The sequence below is a fragment of the Ursus americanus genome, chromosome 18 (genome assembly GCF_024610735.1).
Source record: "Ursus americanus isolate L20-20 chromosome 18, mUrsAme1.1.p, whole genome shotgun sequence".
Lineage (NCBI taxonomy): Eukaryota > Metazoa > Chordata > Mammalia > Carnivora > Ursidae > Ursus > Ursus americanus.
This window is the reverse complement of record NC_142144.1, coordinates 18,896,004-18,922,128: the sequence shown is the minus strand read 5'-3', so window position 1 is coordinate 18,922,128 and position 26,125 is coordinate 18,896,004. Positions and strand designations below refer to the sequence as shown.

At 53.2% G+C, this 26,125-nt stretch overlaps 1 protein-coding gene across 3 annotated transcripts in view; it reads left to right on the top strand.

Moving 5' to 3' along the window:
• The first annotated feature begins 4,869 nt into the window (after positions 1–4,869).
• Positions 4,870–26,125, top strand: part of TMEM268 (transmembrane protein 268) — a 28,358-nt gene continuing 7,102 nt past the window's right edge. The window contains exons 1-8 of one of the 3 annotated variants that reach the window (XM_045791085.2): positions 4,870–5,001; positions 9,371–9,558; positions 14,520–14,629; positions 17,316–17,423; positions 18,522–18,671; positions 22,174–22,284; positions 24,356–24,436; positions 25,571–25,756. In XM_045791085.2, the coding sequence (XP_045647041.2) occupies positions 9,450–9,558; positions 14,520–14,629; positions 17,316–17,423; positions 18,522–18,671; positions 22,174–22,284; positions 24,356–24,436; positions 25,571–25,756 (855 nt within the window). In that variant the 5' untranslated portion in view covers positions 4,870–5,001; positions 9,371–9,449. Of the gene's footprint in view, positions 5,002–5,213; positions 5,325–9,370; positions 9,559–14,519; positions 14,630–17,315; positions 17,424–18,521; positions 18,672–22,173; positions 22,285–24,355; positions 24,437–25,570; positions 25,757–26,125 lie in introns of those variants that run through there. The other 2 variants (XM_087869429.1, XM_045791086.2) reach the window with 2 other exon arrangements.

The window sequence follows — 26,125 nt, the reverse complement described above, 5'->3', positions numbered from 1 at the left end:
TGCAAGGATGAGCAGAGCTGGAGCCAAGACTGCGACAGGCGGTCTAGCCCAGCATCTGTTTCACCACTGCCTGCGCTCGGCGCCGAGCAGGTGGGTCTCCCCTTTGACGCTTCTCACCTATGTGATCCTTTTCTCTTTACATCTCTCACATCCTAGATTAATTGCTCCTCTGGGCAATTTCTTTTTTTAAGTTTTAAGTAGGCTCCCTGCCCAGCATGAGGCTTGAAATCATGACCCTGAGGTCAAAAGTCGCATGCTCTACTGACTGAGCCAGCCAGGCGCCCCTCCTCCGGGCAGTTTCGTGTCATGTGAACCCATTGTCTAGAGAGAAGGATGCCCTCAGCATTGCCCATCACAAGCACAGAAACTCTTTGACCGTTCTGTCTGGTGTCGCAGCTCAGACCTACTTAAGTTCTTGATAGAAGGCGTAAAATGGCTTCTAGAAAGTCAGACCTTACGTGTAATATCTACAAATTCCCTGAAGATGTGCCATTCCCACGTTCTGCTCCCTCCCACTGAGTTTCTGAAAGGTGAGGCAGTTTGTCGTGTGGAATCTCTGCGTGCTTCAAGTGAGGGAGCCTGTGTTCCAGGCCCTTAGGTCAACATACAACAGCCCTGCAGTTTAGGCTGTGGATCCCACTTCCATGCATGGGAAAGCTGAGGCCCAGAGAGGCTTCTAGAAGGCTCCAAGGTCACAGAGCAAGGAAGTGACAGAGTGGGCATCAAGTCCAATGGGATCAGCCTGAAGGCTGCAAGGGAAAAACCCTGCTCTGCCCCGAGGCTCATTCCCAGGACTATGGTGGGTGGAGTACTCAGCCTCCCAAAGCTTCAAAGCCTGTAGCTAACGTTCTTGGCACATTTGGCCTTCCACGCCAGGAGACTGATGCTACCAGAAGTCAGTGGGAGCCGCTCGATGAAAAGGACCTGCTTGGATGAGTCTGGCTTGCTCCTCATCTTTCACCTTTTGTACTTTTTCTCTCCTTCAGGGACAATCTGGCAGGTCTCAGAGTGTTTTTCTCCTGTCAACTGATCTACCACTTCAGTGGCCCTGAAATTACTGAAAGAGCTTCCACACAGGCAGGCGGCTCCAGTTTTGCTCCCTTCCACTCCCCTTCCCCTGTGGAGGCTGCTCTTAAGAGGCAGGAGAGGCACAGTCTTTACTGAAAGATTTGGCCAGTGGTTCCGGGAGAGGAAGCTGCCAGATCATGTCAACATCTATCATCTCTGGCTTTTGAAAAACTTCAAATGACACTGGCTTGTGGGTCAAATGTCAGTTCAAGGCCATAGCTCCCTGTGTTTGGAGGGGATGAGTGAGGGGGATGGCTGAGCTTGGAGGGCCGGGGGCACACAGCCCCCCCTTTTCTCCTACTCGAAAGTAACTTACAAAGGGTATAGTGGCAGCATTCTGGAACATGTGGCCGCAGCTGAAGATAAGATTAGGGGCGAAGCCAGGCTGGTTGTTCCAAGAACCTGACTGGGTTGGCTACTGTTGTGCGGTTTTCAAGGTTAAAAGACCAGAGGGTGGAGCTCTCTAGTTTAAAGCCTGAGTACTCAGCTGCTCCCCCCTCTCCCAACCAGATGTGAGCTCGCCCTCTTTTATTCTCTTTGTACCCATCCACGGCTTTTGCTTTCCTGCGCGCAGTGTAGAAAACAGATGCCTGACACCCCAGGCCTTCCTGACAGGAATTCAGAGTATTTCTTCTGGTTTTGACCCGGTTTCCCGACAAACAGCATGTGACTGGTCTTATTGCCCGCACACCTCCTGACAAGGACAGCTGTGTGTTTCGTCTAAGCACCCACATGCTGTTGACCTATATTGTGTAGATCTCGTAGTGGAGAGCTCACTGCAACGCGGCATCCGAGATTTCAAATCAACGTAATGGAGTCGTTAGCCAAGGAAAATTCTGCCAGGCATGCTTTGGAAATAATTTTAAAAATAGCTCACATTTACTAGCATCAATTTTATACCAGGAAAAATTCCCGGCGTTTTGTATACACAATTGAATTCTCCCACTGTCTCTCTGAGATCAGGTATTATTCCCATTTACACATTAGGAAACTGAGGCGCGCAGCGATAAAGTCGCTCGCCCAGGGTCGCAGAACCAATAGTGGCACAACCTGGACTTGAACCCGGGTCTGCCTGGCTTCCCGACCCGAATCTCTGTGTGATTTAGTTCAAACTGTACAGGCCATGGCAGCATCTTAAGTGCTCTCTTTCTAAAAGAGTCAGGAAGTCAGTAAATCTATATAACACGCAGCCCAGTTTCAAAAACAAGATCTAATTCCTCTGCTTTGTTTTTTCACTCGCACTCACCCAGCGGCTCTGAGGCCCCCCGGGTCCCATCTGCTGCCACACTTGAAGATTCTGCCAGGCTGGGAAGAGCTTCATTCCTTCTCGCTGCATCCAGGTTGGCAGAGTCGGCAGCAGCCCTCAGACACGCGTCTGTAACCCTTGCAAACACGGCAGGACAGATGGTGCAACTGCTGAGTAATGGTGGCTTTGGCTGGGGCCCGTGGTTATTGGATTTATCTGTAGCTGAAGCCCTGATGATTTCATTCACAGCTCTTCATTCACTACTTCAGATGCGTGTGGCAGACCCTGAGGGCCGGGCGTCAGGGGACGGCTGGGAGCCGAGGCAGAAGCAGCCCTATGCACCGAAGGTTTCTTCTTTTCTGGGGAAGGGGACATTGAACAATGACCACATCACATGCTCGGTGTGTCTGTAGGCTAAACAAGGATGACTATGAGAACGGGGGTGGGGGAGGGTACTGGCCGGGGCCTGGGACAGGAACGGGTTCCCAGAAGAAGGGCCCTTTCCCCTGAGACCTGAGGATGTGTCCACCAGTCAGGTGTTGAGGTGGAATGGGGTTTGGGGCTCCTTTCCAGATGGAGAGGGATGGCAACTGCTGAGAACTGGAAGTGAGAGAGGGCATGGGGTTTAGGAGGAACTGAGAAGTGCTCTGTGTTCTTGGAACTTAGGGAGTTTTGGGGTTGGGGTTGGGGGGAGAGCGGGTAAACATGAGCCCAGGGTAGGCTGGGGCAGGGCCGGGCTTGGGCTCACCACATAGAGCCTAGAGAACCCATCAAGATATTGCTACTGAGGCCTGCTCCTCAGAGAGCTTGACTAGATTTTACTCGCCGTTTCCTGGATTTTCTTCACCTTTCTCTATTTGTGGGGGGGCCCCTACTCCTTCATGCCCTGGTGCCAGGACTTCCCGGGTGCTGAAATCTCAGAGATGCGAGAGGCGCTTTGCCTGGCTGTCCCAGGGTGCAGCTCACTTCCCCGAAGACTTTCTGTCCCGTACTTCATCCTTTAAGTCTTCCCATCACTCGGTTGAGCAGATATCGTTCTCCTTCCATTAAGGAAGGAACAGAAGCTCAGAGGGGTGAGCCCAACTGTGCAAGTTCACATGCCAGTGAGTGATGGAGCCTGGACGGCCAGTTCCAAAGGCCCACGTCTGCTGTGCCTCCCCAGCAAAGGAGACGGATGTGTCCGCACGGAAGTTCTTAAGGGACTGATGCCGTGAGAATGCGGAGTCAAGGTCGCCTGGCAGGAGAGGCAGGAGGACGCTATCCCGCTTCATGGAGGAGGTAGGCCTTGCCGGAGAGGTGGGATTTGGATGGGCGCGACGGGGCCACACACCGGTCAAAAGATCCCTTTCGGTGTCCCATCAGCAGTTAGTAAAGCTCCAGTATCCCACAGGGCTCTTGCTCCCACGCCCCCAAATCATGTTTTAGGAAATCAGACACATAAATAGCGATCTTTACTCACATGTTCGCTGCTGCCCAGTACAATGCCTGGCACTTAGCAGGCACCCAGTGTCCTCTGTTGCTGAATAAACGAATGAACTTCATCTCTAGTTACCTCCTGCCTGGATCCTCACTTGCCTGGTGAATGAGGGCACCTGGACGGGATCTGCCGCTCTCTTCCTCAATCACTGCTCGCTGCCCCCAAGCACGTCACCTCTGCCTCTGGCTGGGCCACAGCCAACCAAGTCCTGTGGCCTCAGAGGCCCCCAGCAATTTGGCAACATCTGTTGAAATTAAAAATGCACCCATTCTGACTCAGCAAGTCCACTTGCAGAAACGCAGGCTGTGGCATGTAGCAGCACTGTGGTTCTGACCATCCTAGCCAGGCCTGGGAGCCAGCGGGAACGCCGTGTGTCCTCCAGGAAAGAAAGCGCCTTCCTACAATACGTGGAGGTTTATGGACCCCTTAGAAGGGAGGCAGAGCGGAGTGTTCTGGCATGAGGTGAATGCCAGGAAACCATGGAAAAATACCCAAGGTTCGCGTGTTCCCGGGGCGTGGGTGGAGAGGGGCACTTTTCCCGGTAGACCCCTCTGAGTCCCAAGTGGTGCAGGTGGGCGCGGCAGCCAACGTCGCGGGAGCAGCTATCCTGTGTCTGGCGGTTGTGAACACGTCATACAGACAGACATTAGAGCTTTACACAGTCCCGTGAAATGGTTCTGTTGACACCGAGAGGTGAACGACCTGATTGGGGATGATCCGAAAAGCGGTCAGAATTGGCTTGGAGCTCAGGTAGCCTGACGCTCTTTATCGTGATGCAAGGAGGATTTTTCATTAAAGAGCAAGTCCCTGAGAAGTTTCTGGTCCCCAGACCGCCGCCTCCGCCGGCTGCCCCGCCTGTGTTAGACGGGCGGGAGACCCCAGGTGCGGAGGCTCGGGAGGGGCGGCTCGGGTGCCCGCGGGCCCCAGGGGCGTGCACGTGGTCGGCGGGCGCGGAGGCGCTTCCCGGCGGCCCCGAGGGCGCCCGGCTGATGCAAGGGAGCAGGTTTCCCTCTGGGCCCCAGGAGCCCGGCGGGCGGCCCCTCCCGGTGGGGTGACGGCGCGAGGCGGCCCGGCCGGGGGCGGGACCCGGGAGCGCGGCGGGCGGGGCGGGGCGCGGGCGCAGGAGGCTGCGGCGCGGAGGGGCTGCGGCGGCCCCGACCTTCCGCGTCCCCGGGAGGCGGCGGCGGCGGCGGCGGCGGCCGCGCGGGCGGTGAGTGTGCGCGGCTCGGGGCGCGCTCCCGGTGGCTGCGCGGGCACGGGCGGCTGCGAGCCCAGATTGGAGCGGCGCGGCCGCCTGGGCGTCCCCTCCCGGCCTGGGGTCGGCGGTGCCGGCGCGGCCCGGGTGTCCGTGCGCCTGGGGCCGTGTTCCCGTGCGTGTCGGGCGTGGGAGCGGCTCTCGGGCGGCTCCTGGGGCGCCGGGGCCGGGGGCTGGGGGAGGGGATTTCCGGGGAGAAGGAGCCCCGGGGCAGCAGACTCCGGAGAGGACTTGAAGGCAGAGACTGGGGTGAGACAGCTGCCCAAGGCCAAGGCCAGGTGTGGTGGGACATCCCGAATGAACCCTGTTCCGCTCGGACTCTGTCCTGGGCTGGCTCTTTGACCTTGGGTAGTTCACTTTCATTTCTGGGTCTTAATTTCCTCATCTGCAAAATGGAGAGCTAGGACCCATTGTCTTTCAAGGCTTTTCCTCCCTAAAACTTCTGTGACTGGCCCTCGTATGGCTTTTTGTTGGGGCTTTCCAACTGAACAAAAACAAAACCTGATTTTTGAAAACTGTAAGATCTTTCTTGCTCTCTCTCGCACGTCCATCCCAGTGAGGCACACGGTTCCTGGGGAGATCGGGCATTCCGTCTCCAGAAATGGAGACCTTTGCTCAGGGCCTTATGGATATCTTCCTTTGCAGGGGCTCACCAGCTAATTAAAAAAGAAGCATGACTGGAAGGTCTGGTTAAAATGCAGAATCAGCAAAGGAAACTAAGGAAACCGGGGAGTGGATGACCAGTTAGTTGCAGGAGCCTCAGGGCTGTGTTCTCTTGCTGGCTCTGCCTCCACCCCGGTGTCTGGTTCTGTCTCCCAAGTCCCCTGGGGCTGGTGCAGGGCTGAGCAGAATGGTGGGCCCAGGACACACTGGAAGGTGATGGGTCCACATCCGCCCGAGGCCAGTGTTGCCAACCCCCCTTCCACCCTTTGCAGCCTCCAGGTTGGACCAGCGGCTGCAGGGTGAGTGCAGAGGGCCCTCATTGGGCCCATCCTCGCCTCTGGTCTGTACCTCTCTCTACTTGGCAGTCCCTTCTCTCACTGACACCTTTGCAAAGCCTTTCTCCCACCCCAGGGTACTGCCTGCTCCCACCTACTGCCTTGTTTGGTCATTGTCTCTTTTTTCTCTTTTTCTGAGTTCATCTTTCCCACCAGATGGGATCCGCGGCAGGGAGGGCTGACCAAGGACTTTATTGTTTATTTATTTTTTGACTGAGGACTTTAGATTTTGTTTTTGGCGTTTGAGTTGAGAAAGCACAGGGCCTAGCACTTCAAGGTTCTTAGGGAATGTTTGTGGAGTAAAAATAGTAACAACCATATTCCTTGGGTGATTGCTGTTTGTCCAGTGCTGCTCTGAGTGATTTACATGCGTGAACTGTTCTAGCCTCGGTTACCGTATTATCTCCCTTTACATGTAAAGAAACCAAGGCAGAGAGAGTTAAGTAACTTGCTCCAGATGACACGGGTGGGAAACAGCAGGACTGTACAGGTGCTTTTTAACCATGACTCGTTATTTCAGATGAATGAATGAATTCCGGTCGAGACTTTGCAGGAGGCTAATTGCGCCAACTGGGGTGCTGGGATTTCTTCTCCGAGATGATGCCTAGTTGTGGGATTTTGCAACTCACAGAAACTTTCACGGGGGGCGGGGGGGGAGATATCTGGGCAGCTCCAACTTGTGGGTGGTCCCTCCTGCCTGGAGGAGGGGAGGGAGGGTGGGCTCTTGGGTCCCACGGGCCTCTCTGGGACTCCAGTACAGCTTCTCTGGGCTGCAGGCTGCTAGCTACGACACCCCTGGGATGTCTGGGAAAACTGGGTTTTCTTGTCTGGGAAATGGGCCTAAGGATTATATTTGCCTCGTGGGCCCAGGAGGCGAGCAGAGGAGGCAGGGAAGGGCTTCTGAGATTGTTGAGATTGCCAACTGCAGGGCAGCCTTTCTTGGGCTGTTGTTGCTTTTATGCCTCTTGGGGGTGCAAGCTAAGAGGAAGGAAGGGGTGGTGCTGACTGGTGAATGTTCAGCAGTATTTGGGAATGCCTGCTTTGGGCAGGCCTTGGGCCAGGGGAGGGGGAGAGGGGATCTCAGAAGCCAGCAGGGGTTTGCTGTATGTGACACCTGGGAGAGGTGGCCTACCTCAACCCACTCTTTTTTCTTTCTTTCTTTCTTTTTTTTTTTTAAAGGTGGCTTAAAGAACAGGCTCAGAGACAGCCAGACCTGGGTCCTGAGGCTCAGGGTCTAGGAATTATGGACTTGGACTCTGGAGCCACTTGGCCTGGGTTCCCCTCTTAGCCCTATACCTCCCAGCCACCCCACCATGAGCTGGTTTCTTTACATCTTTGACTCTCAGTTTTCTCTCCTTCTGAGGCAAGAGGCCTGTTGGGTGAGCAGGGTCCTGGATATCATCCCTGTGTCTCCTTCCGTTATCCCTGCGACCCCTGTGCTGGGTGGGACTCCCTGAAGCTGTTTTACAGACAGCAAGGCTCAGGGAGTTAAGTACCTTGCCACAGAGCGTGTGGAGGGCTGAGCAGGGATTCAGATCCAGGCTCTTTGGTGTTCGAGTCCTTGCTTTTTCATAACATTTTGTTGCTTTCTGGCCCCAGAGCCGGGTACGGGGGCAGGTGTGCGATACTTGGTAGCCAACGGCTCATTTTTGTGTGTTCGTGGTTGGTGGTGGGGGCTCCCAAGCGATCTTCTGGAGCTTAAAGTCACAGCGGGCTCCAGGTGCCTGCAGCTGCTCGGTCACACGGGCTCCCCACTTAGAAAGCCGCCCCGTCTCCTGGTGGAATGCTCTGCTGTCATCATCTTGAAATTCTCCACATTTTTGAACAAGGGACCCCACATTTTCATTATGCACTGGGCCCCACAAATTGTGTAGCCGGTCCTTTTTAAAGGAGAAATGGAGGGCAGTGGGGCAATGAGAGTCAGGCTCCCCTTGGTAGGGGACCGGCGCAGTGGCGGTCAGCCCTCGGGCCAGCTTGGAACCGAGCAGATGTGGGCCGACTGGACACTTGTTTTCAACCAGCATTGGGAACCACGGCAGCAAAACCCAGTTCTACTGCACTTTCCACCAAGACGGTCAGCCAGGCTGGCGTGTCATCCCAGCGGCTCAGGCATGGTTTTCCTTGGCGACGGGTGATTCTCAGGGCCCTAGGTGGACACGTAACAGAAAGAATAAGTGTGCAGGCTCCAGCCAGAGTGTGTGGCACTGGAGACTCCACTTGGGCATCAAGAAAATCCCCATGAAGGACATTTCCACTTTACGGACGAGTGTCTCAGGGTCCTGATCATGTCCACTGCGCTGTCACTGACCCAGCTCCCAGGGCTTTGGAAAAAGCATTTCCAAGGTCTTTTGGAGCTAGATGCCCGGAAGATGCATTGCTTTCCTCACCCCCCTGTTTCTTGTCTCCTTATAGATAACAGGAACCACTTCTGCGTCACTGACAGTATTTCTCTTTTTGCTTTGGCCACCTGGAAGCTCCAAACCAAATTCTTGGCTCAGGCATGGCCACTGTGCCAAACCTCTAAACAGCAACAGCGAAAGCCAGTATTTGCAGGATGCCTCCTTTGTTGCACTTGCCGTTGTCTGTGCTTTGTATATATCGGCCCACTGATTCTCTGTAGCCGCCTTGTGGGGAAGATGCCATCGTTTGAGAATAGGGAGCTAAATCTCGTGGAAGCTAAACCACTTGCCCAAGTTTACATAACTGGTAGCTAGTAGAAGTGTTGTTCACGCTGATTAGTCCAAACCTGGAGCCCATGCTCTTCAGCAGAGACTTCCGCTGCCTCTGCTAGGGACCCTGATTGCCTGAATAGCTGAGTATTTTTGTCCTTCGTGGTTGTTGTTGTTATTATTATTATTGTTTTTGTAATCTGTATTCCCCACCATGCTGATTGTTTTTCATTTGTATTTTGTAATGTCTTCTGGGAAGCTCTTTGAGATCCTTTGCATAAACAAGGCTTCCCGTGATGAATATAGTGGTCCTGCACCTGGTTGCCTGGGGTGCGTGGGGCGCTCTCGGTAAGGGAACGGAAATCCCAGATGCCTGGGAGAAGGGCCTGCTCGGTTCATGAGTTCCTGGTGAGTGCCTGGATGTGTCTGAGCTGGAGAAGACCCAAGACCAGAGGGAAGTTTTCAGTTCGCCGTTGGAGGAGGGTTTTCTTTCTTCTTCTTCACTCCTGAGAATGTCCCTCAGCATGACGGAAAGAGCAAAGGCAGTGGAAGGATGCTCTGTGGCTCTCTCTGGCCTTGGGATGACTTTGGCCTTGGAGAGGCCAACGAGCCCAGCCTGCCCAGGCCTGAAGTTCTTTCTTGTGCTGTTTTCCGAAGGCAAGCAGAGCTGCGTTGGCCGCTCCAGAATGAACCACAGCTCCAAGAAGGGGAAGTAGAGCCCAGCTGGCTCTCTGCTATGGCCTGTGACCCACAAGCGGGCCCCAGCGGGGCACCCAGCCCATTGTCCACCTCCTCTCCTGGCTGGAGTGCCTTGCCTGGAGGGAGTCCTCCGGGCTGGGGGCAAGGTAAGGTCATGACCCCTTTTTCCCCTTCCCCTCTCCCCAGGATGGGGAGCTGGACTCACATAACACAATGGAAGGGAGGGGAGTGGAGGGCAGAGAACGGCCTTTGGCTAGGGGTGGGCACTTTGGGATACAGTTGCAGGCCAGTCTGTCATTTCTACCCATTCTCTCTATCCCCATCTTGTTAGACCTAGTCTCTGTCACCTTCTGCTTGGACCCCTGCCACCGAATCTTCCTAGCTGATCTCGCCTCCTTGCCTCTTCCATTTATATGGCATTTAGAGAGAGCTTTTAAAAATGCAGAACAGACCATGTCGCTTTCTGCTTCGGTGTTTCCCACAAGGCTTAGTGTGAAGATCTGTCAATCACCAGCTTGCGAGGGCTGCCTTAGTGGCTCCTGCTGCCCCTCTTCTCCGTTCCTGGCATGCTGTCCTGCCTCAGGGCCTTTGCATCTACTGTTTCTTCTGCTTGTCATACTCTTTCCTTGCCTCCATTCCTCTGATTAGTTTCTAATCCTGCTTCAGAGCTCAGTTCAGATATCCGTTCCTTGGGGAATCCTAAGTCAGGACTCTCTGATATAGTCCTGCTTCTCCCCACAGCACTTATCGTAGTCTGTAATGAAATAACGACCTGTGTCATAAAGTGTTGAATGTCCAGCTTCCCCACTAGAGTGTCAGCTCCATGAGAGCAGGGGCTCTGTGTTGTCTTGTTCATCCCTGCATCTGCAGCTCCTGGCACAGGCTTGGCCCATAGTAGACGCTCAGTAAGTATTTTGTTGAGTGAACAGAATGAATGGGCGGCTGGGTGTAGGCATATTGAATTGTGGCTGGTTACTTAGATGATTTGAAACTTGACTACCTGAAAACAAGGATTTCGGGGCGCCTGGGTGGCTCAGTCAATAAGTGTCTACCTTCGGCTTGGGTCGTGATCCCAGAGTCCTGGGATCAAGCCCTGCAGCGGGCTCCCTGCTTGGGGGAGGGGGGAGGCCTGCTTCTCCCTCTCCCACTGCCCCTGCTTGTGCTCTCTGGCAGTGTCTCTCTCTGTCAAAAAAACAAGGGTCTCTTTTACTACTGCTGGTATTGGGAAAGCAGTTTACATACCCACACACGTGCACACCCACGCACATGCGTGTGCACACACATAAAATGGGATGAAATAATTTGCTTTAGAACTTGAAGACATTGCTCCACTGGTTTTTGGCAAGCCAGTTCTTGCTCCTTTGTAGAAAGTTGCTCCCTGCCACACACGCGTGCGCACACGCACACACACACACGCACACACACAAGCACACACATGCACATGTGTGTGCGTGCCCACTTCTTTGGTAGCTTTTCAAGTTCTTTTTCTTATCTAGGTGTAAAAAAAGTATCTCTAAGTGGAGACTTGCTGTTCCCACTCTAAGGAACAGATGAGAGAGATTATTGTCAAGAATCCAGGAGCTTGGTTTGAAAGGCAAACAAAGACAAGGCAAAAAGTCTTCGCGTTGCTGGGGCAGGCACGTTTCTCGGGGTGCAAAGAGCCAGGCTAGGGGAGCAGTTGATGTTTCGCAGTCCTGGTGCCCTCCCTGGTCCATGTGGGTTTTCTGTTCTATGCCGTGAAATGCAGAACTCATCTGGGGCCCCGCCTGGCCTGACTGCCTGCGTTTTGGGCACGGCCTGGGCTCCAGCTGCTTCTCTTTCTGACTTTCATTTCCCCTGGTAACTTTGGGCAGGTCTGTTCGCCTTTCAGAGGCTGCGTTCCCTTTTCCGTGACACTGGTGTCCAGCTTTGAGGGCTCTCAGAGGATGAAACGAGATTGGGCCCATGCAGCCCAAGCTCCGTGCCTGGAGCCTGCGGAGGGCTCAGCACCTGGAAGCTCTTCTTATTTTATCTGATTCTGTCTTCTTTCTGCCTTTCTTTTTGTCCAGTTTCTCTCATTTGCTTTTTTTAAATCTCATTTTATGATGTTATCTTGTCCTATTTTACTTTGACGAAGTCCCCTTAAGCCCTTCCTAGAGCAGGTGTGGGAGGGTAAGAACAAACAACTAAATCCATGCGACTAAATTCACGCACGGATTGCTTTCTTGTAACTTTTGAGTCCTGACAAGCTGGCTTTTTTTTTTTTTTTAAAGATTTTATTTATTTATTTGACAGAGATAGAGACAGCCAGCGAGAGAGGGAACACAAGCAGGGGGAGTGGGAGAGGAAGAAGCAGGCTCATAGCAGAAGAGCCTGATGTGGGGCTCGATCCCATAACGCCGGGATCACGCCCTGAGCTGAAGGCAGACGCTCAATGACTGTGCCCCCCAGGCGCCCCCTGACAAGCTGGCTTTTTAAATTGGCAGGAATAGTGACCAGTTACGTTGCGCCAAGCCTTTATTTTCATCCTCTTACTTCTCTGTAAAGTCCTCTGTGGTGGATATGACTCCCCTGCAGGTGAGGACGCCGGCCAGAGATTCAGGTCACTACTTCAAAGCTCCTGTGTGAGTGAGAGGCTGGGCTACACTTTGAATCCTAAAGCTATCTAGCTTGTGCTTTCCCTGCTTCGCCACCTTGCCTCCACACCCCTCACCTCTTGCGAAGACCTTTAAAAAAAAAGAAAGAGGAAAGCAAATAAAGCTCTTTTTGGGGTCGAATGCTCTGTCACCCTTGAGCTCATAGGCGATACCCCAGGGCATAAAAAAAGAACCCTATTGGAGTTGGGGACCAGAGTTCTGTCCTATCCACAGAGCCCCTGACACATTTATGTGTCAGACATTTATTTAGTGCCTACTGTATGCAACCCGGCTCAGGGGATAAGGCGATGAGTAGAACCAGTATGGGAATACATAGTCTGGTGGGGAAGATAGACTTTAATCAATGAAGTAAATACATATGTAAGCAAATAATTGCATATATACGTACTTATCTCTAATGAGACGAGCAGTTCCAAGGAGGTGGTTAATGAGTTGGGATACCCATGAAGAGTAGGATTTCAGTGTGTGAAGTCCGGTGGAAGTGTTCTAGGGAAAGGGAATGGCATATGCAAAGGCCCCGGGGTAGGAGAGAGCACTGCATGTTCCCAGAACAAAGGAGGCTGGTGTGGCGAGACACAGAACTGAATGGCCCAAGCAGGAGGCTGGTGGTTGTCCTAAGGGCTGGGAGAGTGTGGTAAGGAGGTTGGTTTTTGTCCGTAGAGCCCCAAAAAGCTATTGGAAGTTCTTTACCCAGAGGATCAATGTCCTCCAGTTTGAGTGCTGGCCGCTATGTGCAGAGTGCATTGTAGGCGGGAGGAGTAGGTGTGGAGACACCAATGAGGAGGCCACCACAAGGGTGCAAGGGGAAGGGGAAGGTAGCCTGGCCTGGGCTTGTGGTGGACATGCCAGGAGGTGCGTGGTATTGAGAAATGCCCCCTGTTGGCAGGGCCCAGAGAGGGGCTGCGTGAAGGGGTAGGGAGTGTGGGTGGGCCAGGAATTCCCAGGCAGGCAGGACTAGTCATTTTGCTTTAAAGACCCAGGTATTGCCCAGAGCTAGCCTCTGAGGGGACAGGTTTGGGCCAGCAGATAACACATTTATGGTTGATCTCTTCCGTCCTGCTTTATCTTCTGAGCCTTGCCCACAGAAAATGTGCCAGCACAGCCAGTCCCCAGCCTTGCAGGGCCGAACACTGGCTTCCCCCCGCCTCCACCCACCCCTAGCCCCGTGGTGGCTGCTGCCCTGACTTGCGGCTCGCAGGGCCTCAGGCTGTGGTGGAAGGAGATCTCGATCCTTCTGTCCAGAGTCTCTCTATTCAGAACTGAAGGTAGATGTGGCTTCATTCCGTGGCCGGTCCTCCCTGGGCCTGAGGGGGTTTCAGTCCAGGGCTTTCACCCCAGCCGACCTCACTGGTCTGGCCTCTTGCCTTCTCTTGGTCCTGTGGGGAGAGTTTTGATAGCCATTGTGGCCGGGCTCCGTGGATGTGGCCTGTTTGTGGAGGTTAGGCTTCATTCAATTGGTGCTTTTGAAATGTTGAGTGAGTTGCAGATACCCTGGGGCCGGGGTCACCAGTAAACCCGTGTTTTGTGTGGCTGTTGTAACAAATTGCCAGCCACATCGTGGCCCCCGAAACACAGATCCGACTTCTCACAGTTCTGGAGGTTGGCAGTGTGACTCGCGTCCCTGTGCTGCAGCCCTGGTCCGCGTGTCGGCAGGTCTGCTCTCCTACAGGAGCCGGGGGAGAGTCTGTTTCCTTTTCCAGCTTCTGGAGGCCGCACACGCTCCTCGCCCGTGAACCCTCCTTCCCCTCCCGAGGCAGCAGGGTTCCATCGCTGTGCTTTGCTTCTCCCCATCACGTTGCTCCCGCCGCCTGCTCTGGTCGCCTTCCTCCTGCGCTTTTAAAGACCCTTGTGATTACATCCCCCCCCCCCCGACAATCCAGGAGAATCTCCCAATTTCAGGCCAGCTGATTAGCAACCTGGATTCCATCTGTAACCTCCGCTGTCCTTTGCCGTGTAAGGTAACGTGGTCACAGACTCTGGGGAGTACAGCGGGGACATCTTTGGGGGTTCATCGTTCTGCCTACCCCAGTCGGACTGAGCCCACCGGGAGTGTAATATTTGGGTGAGCTTCCTTTGCGGTGATCATACAAGTGTCTGATCCGTCACCTTCTCCATGTAGTTGTTGTCCAGTCTCTGTTTAGGTCTGTTGTGTGATGGGGAGCTCGCTACCTCCCGCTCTTCGTGTGGACAGCTCTCCTTGGCAAGTTCTTCCTTCTCTGGTCTGGCCTTGTGTCGGATGGCCTCCGCGCTCTGGTCCCAGTGCTGCCTCTGCAGGGGTTTCTTGTCAAGTTCAGCGCTTCCCGCACAGGGATTCAAGGGCCGCCACCATGCCCCTCCTTGCCATGAGGGGGCCACCCTGCCCCTCCTTGCCTTGAGAAGGGTCTCGCGGCCAGAGGAGGGGATGCCGTCAGGCTCGGGGCTCGTCCACAGTAGTTCCCACCAGCCAGGTGAGGCTTCTGGTGTGCTTTCAGAGCTCCGCAACGGCCAGGTCCTCACGGTTCTCCGGATCGACAATACCTGTGCCCCCATCTCCTTCGATCTGGGCGCTGCCGAGGAGCAACTGCAGACCTGGGGCATTCAGGTGAGTGCTGATTTCACTGAGCCCCTCTGCCATTTTGCCTTCCTTCTGTCCACCCACCCGTCTGCCCGTTCATCCATCTTTTCATCCAGTTGTTCACAAAATACTCATTCGACACCGACTCTGGGCTCCCTAGGGTAGGGGGCGGGAAGGAAGACATATCACAGAGATCCCCTCCTCTCAGTTACTTCACCGAACAGACACGTGTTCCGGGGCGCCCATCCTTTGCCAGGCTCTGAGCCGGGCGCTAGGTACCATGGGGGTGACCAGGACCCGGCACAGGTGCTCACACTGCTCGTAGAGCCCAGCACGGGAGATGGCCTCTCGCCGCGTAAATCAGGACAGCAGGACCTCAACGCCGCCGTAGAGGACGGTACAAGGCGCTGAAGCCATTCACGGGAGAAAATGATGAACTCACCCGGGGGGAGCGCTGGTTCGGAAGGCGTCATGGCGGAGCAGATGCTTAATCTGGGGTCTTGAAGGGAAAATAGGAGTTTGCTGGGTAGACCGGAGGAAGGGCATTCCAGGAGAGGGAACTGTATATTCAAAGGAAAAGCGCCTGAATTCATTCGATGGTAATGCCGTGCTTTCAAGCATAGTGATTTGAGGCACAGGCTTCTCAGCCCTGCTTCCTGCCTGTGTGACTTTCAGCAGGTGACTTCACCTCTCTGAGCGGCAGCACCAGCCTTTATAAAATGAGGGCAGTATTCACACCAATAACCTAGGGGTTTGGGAAGGGGAAGGAAACAGTGCTTGAGGAGTAGTTGGTATCTGTCTGGCACGTGGGACACGTGCTATGCAGTGTAGGTGTCGCTGTGGTTATAGAGTAGCGCTAGGGGTGGTGGTCTCTGTTCCCGAAGCCCCCCCACGTCGCCAGGCCCTCCCCTGCACCGCCTGGGGGGACCAGTTATGGAGGGGAAAGACCCTGCTGATGTTACTCTGAAGATTTTAGAGTTCACGTCTTCCAAACGGAATTGCATTCCTGTTTCAATCAACATCTCACCATTTAAAGGGAAACTTTGCAAATCGGCGGTCCTAACCCCACACCAGCGGCAGTGGCTGGTTTATCATCCTGCAGTCCCTTTCAGCCTTTGTCCAAAAGAACATTTTTCTTCAACTGTTGCCTGCAGATGGGGTTTTCTTAAGTGGGGAACAATTTACGTATTATTCTGCCGTGTTCCTGAACATCCTCTTTAATGGTTAAATTCTGTTTTCTTTCGCAGTCCGCTCTTGTAGGGTCTTTATGGGCTATGACATTTTTTCTGGGGCAGGAAGATGCCAGTTTTCTATACACACATCTGTCAAAGTAACACATAACCGCTGGGGTAGGCAGAACAAAGGTCCCCCCAAATGTCCATATATATGTACACGTTATACATACACTTACTTTACAGTCTATGTGTTAGACTTGTATCTGTGGTATGGTATTTAATACGCAAGCCACCCCTACAAGGTAGGTATTCTTATTACCCTCATTATGCAGAGGAGGACCGTGAGGCTCAGAGAAGTGGGGTTCCTTGCTCCAGGTCACATGGCCCATGAATAGAAGGGCCAAGGTTCGGACCCAGGCTACTGACTCTAGGGCCTGTGCCTTTTTTTTTTTTTTAATGTTTTTTTATTATATTATGTTAGTCACCATACAGTACCTCCCTGGTTTCTGATGTAAAGCTCGATGATTCATTAGTTGCGTATAACACCCAGTGCACCATGCAATACGTGCCCTCCTTACTACCCATCACCAGCCCATCCCATTCCCTCACCCCCCTCCCCTCTGAAGCCCTCAGTTTGTTTCTCAGAGTCCGTAGTCTCTCATGCTTCACTCCCCCTTCTGATTACCCCCCCTTTCTTTATCCCTTTCTTCCCCTACCGATCTTCCTCGTTCTTATGTTCCATAGATGAGAGAAATCATATGATAATTGTCTTTCTCTGCTTGACTTATTTCACTTAGCATTATCTCCTCCAGTGCTGTCCATGTTGCAGCAAATGTTGAGAACTCGTTCTTTCTGATAGCTGAGTAATATTCCATTGTATATATGGACCACAACTTCTTAATCCAGTCATCTGTTGAAGGGCATCTCGGTTCCTTCCACGATTTAGCTATTGTGGACAATGCTGCTATGAACATTGGGGTGCATATGGCCCTTCTCTTCACTACGTCTGTATCTTTGGGGTAAATACCCAGTAGTGCAATGGCTGGGTCATAGGGTAGCTCAATTTTTAACTTTTTAAGGGACCTCCACACTGTTTTCCGGAGCGGCTGTACCAACTTGCATTCCCACCAACAGTGTAGGAGGGATCCCCTTTCTCCACATCCTCTCCAGCAATTGTTGTTTCCTGCCTTGTCAGTTTTTGCCATTTTAGGGCCTGTGCCTTAACCGATAGGTTATCATGGGTCTGCCGTGAAGCCCTGAGCCTGCAGGATCCCCCCCCAAGGCTGTCCTTCTGGATCTCAAGTTGTCCCACCTCCCCAGTGGCACCCAGCCTTCCCTGAGCTGAGGGCTGCATCCTGTGTTCGCCAGTCTGAGTGCTCTGAGCTACTCATTCTGCCTCCCGGGGTAGTCTGGACTGAGCCTGATCCCCCTTCCACCTGACGGTCACATGAACTGGAAGTGACTTGCTTGCGTGCAGGAAGGAGGTGGGAGTGGTTCTCCATGGCTGATTGGTCTCTTTCCCTCGCACGGCCAAGCAGGTCCCTGCCGACCAATACAGGAGCTTGGCCGAGAGCGCCCTCTTGGAGCCCCAAGTGAGAAGATACATCATCTACAACTCCAGGCCAATGCGGCTGGCCTTTGCTGTGGTAAGGAGGGAGGGGGGCTGCGCGCAGACCCTGCTGCGGCCCTCTGTGGCACGGCTGAATTTGGCATTGTGTTCTGGAGCCTGTGGCTGGTGGTCCAGCTGCCTGGGATGGAGCAGTACCCACGGGCCTGGATGCGGGGTAAGGAAATCGGTGAGAGAGAGTCGTAACCAGATCCCCGTGTAAAGGACGAGAGGCCGAGCTTATTAAGGACAGAGCTTGGGATTGGGAATCGAAGGACCCACCACTGAGACTTTGAACTCAGTGTCTGGCTTTGGTTAAGACTTGTCTTCTCTCTGGGACTTGGTTCCTTCATCTGTTCAACAGATGGGTCCATTTCAGCTCTAATCATACATACATGAGTGTGTATAAACATGTACGTGTATGTGTGTGTATATATATGTAAGAAGATACATGCATATAAACACCCGTATCTGCATATATATACATACACACACATACACATACATACGTAGATACATATGTCAGAGCCAGTATTTGAACCCAGGCAGTCAGGTTTTAGCACCTGTGCTCTTACCCACTCTGATCTGCCGCTTCTCTGTACGTACGCAGGGCCCAGTAGCACTCTTGACTCCCACGTCTGCTGCCAGGGAAGGGAAGGGAAGGGAATGGCCACTGGCGTTTGTTAATTCTCTAACAAGTGCTAGGCTGTTACACGCGTCCGATTAACCCTTATAACAACCTGTGAAGCAGGTATTATCCCCATTTTACAGATGAGGAAACTGAGGCTCAGAGTGTTGTTAATAGCTTGTCCAAGGCCACACATAGCTGTTGAAGGATCAGTGTGGGTTTCTGACTCAAATTTATCTCGCTCCCGGGCCCCCTGCCCTCTTCTGCTTTATCTAAAATCAGGGTAAGCAAGGATTCGGAGGAACTCTCCTGACCCCTTTCCTCTACTGTTGCTTATGGACAAGGAACAAGGGCTCCTCCTCACAGACCCCGATCTGTCCGTTCCTGGCCCTGTGAGCTCTTGGTCTCCGAGGAGGGCGTCAGACGTGTCCGAAGGGTGTCTCCCTTTGAATGGAGGGCTTCGGTCGAGCACCGGCATTCCTGATCGTGCTCTTTCTCTGTTTCTTGCAGGTTTTCTATGTGGTGGTGTGGGCCAACATCTACTCCACCAGCCAGATGTTTGCCCTGGGGAACCACTGGGTGGGTGTGCTCCTCGTGACCCTGGCGGCCATGAGCCTGACCCTGACCCTCGTACTCATCTTCGAGAGACACCAGAGGAAGGTGAGCTGTCCGGAGACCCCAGCCATTTTCCCTCCAGAAAGGGTGCGCTGGCAGGAGACTCCCAGATCCCATCTTTCTCTTTTCCCTGCCTCAGAGAATTTCCCGAACCATGACAATTCATGCGGGCCCTTGTGCCCAGTGACTAAAAGAAATGGAATCACATGTGTGATTAATTCCTCTCTGTTTTTCCTTGTCTAATCCCTGGGGGTTGTTTTTCTGGAAGTGAGCTGTGTTTTGAGAGAGTCTGGGACGGGGGAGGAGGGCACTTGGGGTTTACCGAGCCCTTGCACGCTAAGAATGGCCGAGCTGGCACTTAGATCCCAGGTCATGGTCTCAGTCAGTATTCGACTGCGTTGGCGGTCTGCAGATGGCCGCCGTCTCCGATGACAACGTCTCAGAAACATAGTGGCTTAAAACAACGCCATGTATTATCTTAGAGTTCTGTACTTCAGGGCTGCGTCCTTTCTGGAACCTCTGGGGGAGAATGTGTTCCCTGCCTCTTCCAGTGCCTGGAGGCCCCCTCTGCATTCTCTGGCTAATGACTCTTTTGTCCATCTTCCAAGCCAGAAATGGAGGGTCTCGTTCTTCCCACATCTTTGACTCTGACTCTTTGGCTCCTTCTTCCACTTTTAAGGCCTCTTGTGATTGCGCTGAGCTGCCAGGATCACCTGGGACAAACTCCCCTTTTTTAAGGTCATCTAATTAGCCACGTGAATTCTACCTACCACCTTAATTCCCCTTTGCCGTGTACCACAAATGGTCACACGTTCTGGGGCGTAGGACTCAGGCCCCTATCCATTACTCCACCTGCCATACCTTTGCTGTCTTCCCAGCTGCTTAGGAACTCCCCTAGCCCCTGGCCCAGAGTTGGGCTTGGAGATCCCTTCTTGCCCCACTCGGGAGGAGAGGGATGCTGGGAAATGTGGTCAGAGTTTGGCGTAGGAATTCTGCTTAGTTCCTGTGCCCACAGGGACAGCTAGGAACTTTATGGCTTAATCATCCTGAAAAGATCTTTGTTGGGCTTTGCGACAAGGCTGACGAAAGAATGCTGCCCTGGGGCTCGGTTGAAGCTTTCCTGGCTCTTGTGCTTGGCATATAAAAAATAAACTAAGCTGACTGCCCCTGCAGCAAGAAACTTCTCTCGGCGAGGGGAAATAGCGAAGTATCCTGCCTTAGCGAGAGCCAGGGAACTACCTGGCACTTGTTGGGGGCTTCAAGGCTGCAGATGTCATGTGCGCCGTTCCGAGAATGCCCGCGGTGGCCATCCGCCCTCTTCTCTGCCTCCCTCGTTCAGCTGGTATTCATGGCACAGAGATGAAGACCCCGTGTCTTTACTCATAGGTGCAGCACGGAGGCCCTGGGTGTGCAGTGACCCTCCTGTCATCAGTATTTGCTCGTTCAGGGAACCTGAGGCTCTTTCACTCCTAATAATGACCACCATTTAACGAGCACCTACTGCGTGCTCTGTGTTTGGCACCTGCTGCCTATGGCCCCCAACCAGACAAGAAGGCAGAATACTTCTGCCGTTGGCTAGCTCTGTAAGCTGGGGTAAGTTATTACTTCACCCCTTGGAGCCTTTGTTTCCTCATCTGTAAAATGGGATAGTAATAGTAGCTCCCACAGGGCGCCTGGCTGGCTCAGTCGGTAGAGCATGCGACTCTTGATCTCGTGGTTGTGAGTTCAAGCCCCACTTTGGGCGTAGAGCTTATTACATTTAAAAAAAATTTGAAATTTATTTAAATTTGTAAAATTTATTACATTAAAAAAAATAAGATTATTGGGAGAATCAAATGACTTAATATGTGCAAAGTACTTATAATAGTATCTGGTATAATGTAAAGGCTCAGTAAGTATTAACTGTTAGGGTTATTGACTCTGTTTGCCAGTGGGGAAGCCAAAGCTCAGAGAGGTTAAGTAACCAGTCTGTGGTCACACAGCCTTCTGGGGTCTTGCCTCAGCTCAAGGATTTCTTCCTGCTTGAATCCTTCATCACTCGGGAACTTGCAGCACCCCCTTCCTGACCACCATTGTCCCTCTCCCTGTCCTACTTGTACCACAGCATCCTTGAGAGCCTCAGCATTTTGCACGCACTGCCTTGTTTTCCCCTTGTTCGGGGCGTCATTAGCCCTCCTCAAGATTGGAAGGTCTGTGAAGGCACACAAGACCCCGCCTTGTATCGCGGATGGAGTAAAAGCACGTTGCTATAGCATGTGGGAAGTTCCTCAAAATACTCATTTGTAGCCAACGAGGCACAGGGGAAAACGATATTTTTGACTCAGTATCATCGTTGAACTGATACCATGAGCTGATGGGCATTGCATGTTCATTCTTCCAGGCGTTCTAATGGGTTGGCTCATTTCATCCTTATCGTGAGGGCGTTTTTCTCCTCTTTCAGAGATGAGGACATGGAGACGGAGAGGTGGGGGTAATTCGGCCAAGGTTATCAGGTGGTGAGAGGCAGAGCCAGGGCCTGAACTCCCGGTGGCACAGGTTTCGGAAAGGGTGCCCAACCCTCACTAAGGCTCCAGGCAAAACATAATGTAATCACCCCATGTTTTCATAGTCATGGCATCCCTGGAAAATTCTGTATATTTTAGACCCATTTAAAAAATAAAAAAAACACTTTAGGTTTCTATGTCCAATGGAGCTGGGTTGGCCGCTCAGAATCGTAAGTAGATTTTTCACCTGTGTTCACACCTGGTGGGGAACCTGGAGTCCGGGTAGGGTGGAAGACTGCTCTTCCGAGTGCGGGACCGTCTCTCGTGGGACATGGCCTTCAGCGGAAGGCATCCCTAGTCCCTGTCCCTAAGTGCCGCATTGCCCGTCCCATCCCTGTGACAACCACAGGGCCTTCTCGCATTCTCAGAAGCTCCCTGCAGGAGTCCTGCCCTCCTGGGGACTGATTGTCCTTGATGGGGTCATCATCTAGTTGTGTCTCTAAATCCTTATGGGGCCTCTACCCCAAACCAGCACTTTGGGTCCCGACACCCCCCGCCCCCCCCCCCCCCCGGCCTGCTTATTAGCATCTGCTTAGCCAGCTAGATCCATGGCGTCTGATTGGTTTGGGTAGGAAAGAGGGGAGATGGATTCCCAGATCCCCAGATGTCTCTCAGCGCACTGGACTGTGTCCCGGTCGCTGGGTTGAGAGCTTCACACACACAGTCAAGTTCAAGCTCACCACGTTCCTAGGAAGCAGGGACACCCTTTCTCCTTATTCTACAACTGAAGAAAGCAAGACTCGGGGAAGGAGCATAACTAGTCCAGGGCCACACGGCTGGGAAGTAGCAGGGCTGGGCTTCAACCCGGTTCTATCTGACACTAATGAATTTATTGTCCCCAAAGCCTTGCAATCCCGTTTTATGGGGGAGGTGATGGCTATGTCTCGAAGATCAGGATTGCCCCATGGTGTCTGGAGGCGGGACAGAGAGTGGGTATTGCTCAGGGCCCAGGAGCTTCCTGGCAGCGTGGAGATCTGGCCACGAGACTGGTGTTTGTCTTATAGGCCAACAGCAACACGGACCTTAGGCTGGCGGCTGCCAACGGAGCGCTCCTGAAACACCGGGTGCTGCTGGGGGTGACGGACACGGTGGAGGGCTGCCAGAGCGTGATTCAGGTACTGTGTCTGGGAGTGAGCTTGGCTTGGGGGCCCGCATTAGGGCTGGGTTGATGGGAAGAGGGAGCCCCAGGATCCCCCAGTCTACACGTTCTCTTGGGGTCTGCTAATGAGGCAAGCGTGGATAGCCCTGCCCTTTCTCCCTGATCCAGCATTTCTTCCTGGAGACCCATCTCTGGGTGGTGACCTGCAGTCTAGGAGCTGCACATGGCAAGGGCTGGAAGGAAGCTTGGAGACCGTCTAAGCCATGCCTCTCATTCAGCATTTATTCAGCAAACAGAGGGGGCCTCCTCTGGGCCAGGCCCTCCTTTCAAGGGCACTAAGGGGCCCACGCAAGGTTCCTGGAGAGGCAGGTCAGACCCTGAGGCTTTGTCCACCTGGCTCAGTCATTTTCTTTGTTCCAAGTGCACTGGGGAGATCTGAAGTGACAAATATGAGGTCACACAGGGGGTCTGGGACACAGGTCATAGGTCTCCTGATCCTGGCTGGCCTCTGCCAGCTGGGATTGCTGGATCTCAGCGCCACATCTGCCTTCTCACCGACCCCCCTCGCCTGGTTGGAGCCCAGGGGTGGGCATGTGGGTGGGGCCTGGGAAGAACCTCCTTGTGCACGTGACCTGTTCATCCTACAAATAGTTCTCGAGAGCCTCGTATGTGCCAGGCCCTGTTCTAGGTCCTGAGGCAGCAGCAGGGCACAGACATGCGTGGACCCCTGTGTTACGGGGTCTAGCACACCCGAGATGGGGTAGGGCAGAAGGGGATCTTGCATGACACCGTGTGTGTATGTGTGTGTTGAACTCAGTGACATCACGAGATTTGTGGCGTTCAAGTGTGACGTCACAGATTGGGAGCTCCTGGAATCTGGGGGTCCTTTGAGCCTCATATTTTCCCAAATCCTTTTTATGGATTGGCACATGGGAGTGCCTTGGCCAGTGTTAGCTGAACGCATGGACAGATGGATCATTAATGAACAGATGCATCCTTTAAAATAATTGAGGCTCTCTTTTGAAATAAATAACTAAAAATATAAGTTCAGTTTCAGAGCAGTGTCTTAGGATGGGCTGATAGAGTATCTTGGATTTTCTTTTGCAGCATCGGGGATGGGTAGGGGTGGGGGTGGGGGTGGAGGTGTCCGGGGTGAGTCATGAGGAAACAAGAGTAGCCATGACCTGAGAACCATTGATCCAAGCTGATGGGAAGCCGGAAGTCAATGACTTCATTTGCTCCACTTTGTATGTGTTTGGAAAATTTCGTAATAAAAAGCCAAAAAGAAATTCATCTTAAAAAGCTTCCCTTGGGGCGGAGACAATGGGAGAGAGTGGTCATCAAGAGGGATGCCACCCTGGGTCTCATGGGTCAGTCACTGGGAGCATGGAGGTCTGGGATCCAGAGGAAGTGGTTGGAGGCATGAGGCGTGGGCCACCAGGTCCTCACAGAACTTCAGCTGTGACGTGTGGCAGGTATGGACCCAACAAGATGTAATGCGTGAACGAGGAGGGTTCCGGCCTGGCTGTGCTTCACCTGACCTTCTGGGGACCTGTTGTGATTGAGGAGGAAGGGGAGTAATGGTGAGGTAAAAATTTACCCCACTCCCCTCCTCCCGGAGCACCCAAGTTGCATCTCCTCCCGCCTGGCCGTGAGCAGTGGGGGTGGGTGACTGAGGGTTTCACTCATCTGCCTGCGGGGTTCCAGACCGCAGGGCACCCCAGTCCCCGAGGAGGAAGGTGATCGCCCCAGATGGACACATGATGTCCAGGATGGTTTGGCGTTTCTCTGGGATGCTCAGTGACTTGGAGCAAGTAGGCTGCAGCCATTTGGAACAGCGTTTGGCATTTTCCAAATGCGCAGGCAAAGCCATGTTTCTACCAGCCGTACAAGGGAGTCTGTGCCGCGTATGAGGACTCCGGGAGAGAGGGCGGTGGCACGGCGCCACCAGAGACTGGCATAAATGTGCTCATCCCCGGAAGGGCGGACCTCCAGCGAGGAGGCAGGAGGTGGAAGGTAGTGTCAGGGACGGAGAGTTCAAGGTCGGGCTGGCCTCGAGCCTCCATCGTCATGGCTTCTCTCCCCAGCTCTGGTTTGTCTACTTCGACCTGGAGGACTGTGTGCGGTTTCTGTGTGACCACATTCAAGAGATGAAGACGAGCCAAGAGGTAAGGCAGCATAAGTGAAAAAACAAGCAAAAATAATCCAGGAGGCCAAATTGTACAGATCGTATGTCCTTAAGGTTGGAAAAATGTCTACGGAAAGGAAGGAAGAATGCCTACGTGGAATCAGTGGTTGTTTCTGCCTAGGGAATTGTTACTTCTTAACTAGATTTCTTCTTTTTTTTTTTTTTTTTAAGATTTTATTTATTTATTCGACAGAGATAGAGACAGCCAGCGAGAGAGGGAACACAAGCAGGGGGAGTGGGAGAGGAAGAAGCAGGCTCATAGCGGAGGAGCCTGATGTGGGGCTCGATCCCATAACGCCGGGATCACGCCCTGAGCCGAAGGCAGACGCTTAACCGCTGTGCCACCCAGGCGCCCCCTTAACTAGATTTCTATTAGTCTCCGTTTCAACTAATTACATTTTCCACATTTCCTAGAGTGTGCATGCAATTTATTGATAACAATTATATTAACAATTAATAATAATAATCCTAATAATGATTCTGGCAGAGGGCAGTACCAGGTCTTTAGACGACTTTCACTTGTTTGAAGTGCCTTCCTACCGTTTATGATCGGGGTGTTCTTGCTCTGATCTCACACACCCACACAGCAGGACACTGAGCCTCTGAGAAGTCCTGTGCCCCCCCCCCGCCCCAAAGGCAGCCACGGGGCCAGTTGGTGAGGCCGGGTTTGGAGCGCAGCCCTCCTGTCTCCGAGCCCTGGGCTCCTTCCCTGGGATCAGCCTTTCCCTGGGCCCTGAAAGTGCTGTCGTGGGTCTTGAGGTCAGGATTGTGGTTGAGCCCGATCCCAGCTCATTCATCCTGTGTGGCTTTGGGCAAAGCCTTTGCGCTTTGCTCATCTGCAAGGTAGAGCTCCAGACGCCCGTGACCCAGGCTGCTTTGAAGAGCAAAGGAGAGCGTGGAAGGAAAAGTGTTTGGGAAGCTCTCAGAGACTGTAGAGAATTTTGTAGGCAATTATCTGACTTCTCGAATGTGGTTCCAGATTCTCCTGAGGTCAGCATCTGAGTCTGTGGGTGGGTCCCTCCGCCCTCTGTGGGTCTACAGCCCAGGCAGTGACTCAGCCTCCAACTGGACTCCCAACTCGGGACACCGTCCGCGTCCCCTCTCTCTTTTGCAGTCCTTGCTGAGAAGCAGATTGAGCCAGCTCTGTGTTGTCATGGAAACCGGGGTGAGCCCCGAGACAGCCGAGGGGCCTGAGGACCTGTTGGAGGAAGCCCCTCTCCTGCCCGGCGGCCCTGACTCCGAGGAGAGGCCCCTCATGCAGGCCGAGCTTCGCCAGCTTGTTCCCGAGGCTGAGCCAGAGGTAAGGGGCGCCGGGGCTGGTCAGGGCCGCCTTCCCCCCCAGGACGCTTGTGTGGAGTCCGTGTGGGGCCTCAGGCTGTAAATCCCAGGGGCCATGACTTCACTGAGTGGGTCGAGGCCGGACAAATCTTCTAGCCTACTAGTTTTCGATATTTTTTTTCCTATACTCTAGCACTTCAAAAAACAGTTTATAGGAGTAGTTTATAGGAATAGTTTCTACTTCCCGGTTTTTCTCCCCCATGTTTTAATATCTTGGATATTCTTTTTGGTAGTTCCATGGGATATCTAGTTGCTGTTGATGGGTCGTAGTCTACCTAGCCATAAACATGTTCATGAATATTTGGGTCATTTTTAAAATCTGTTTTTCAAT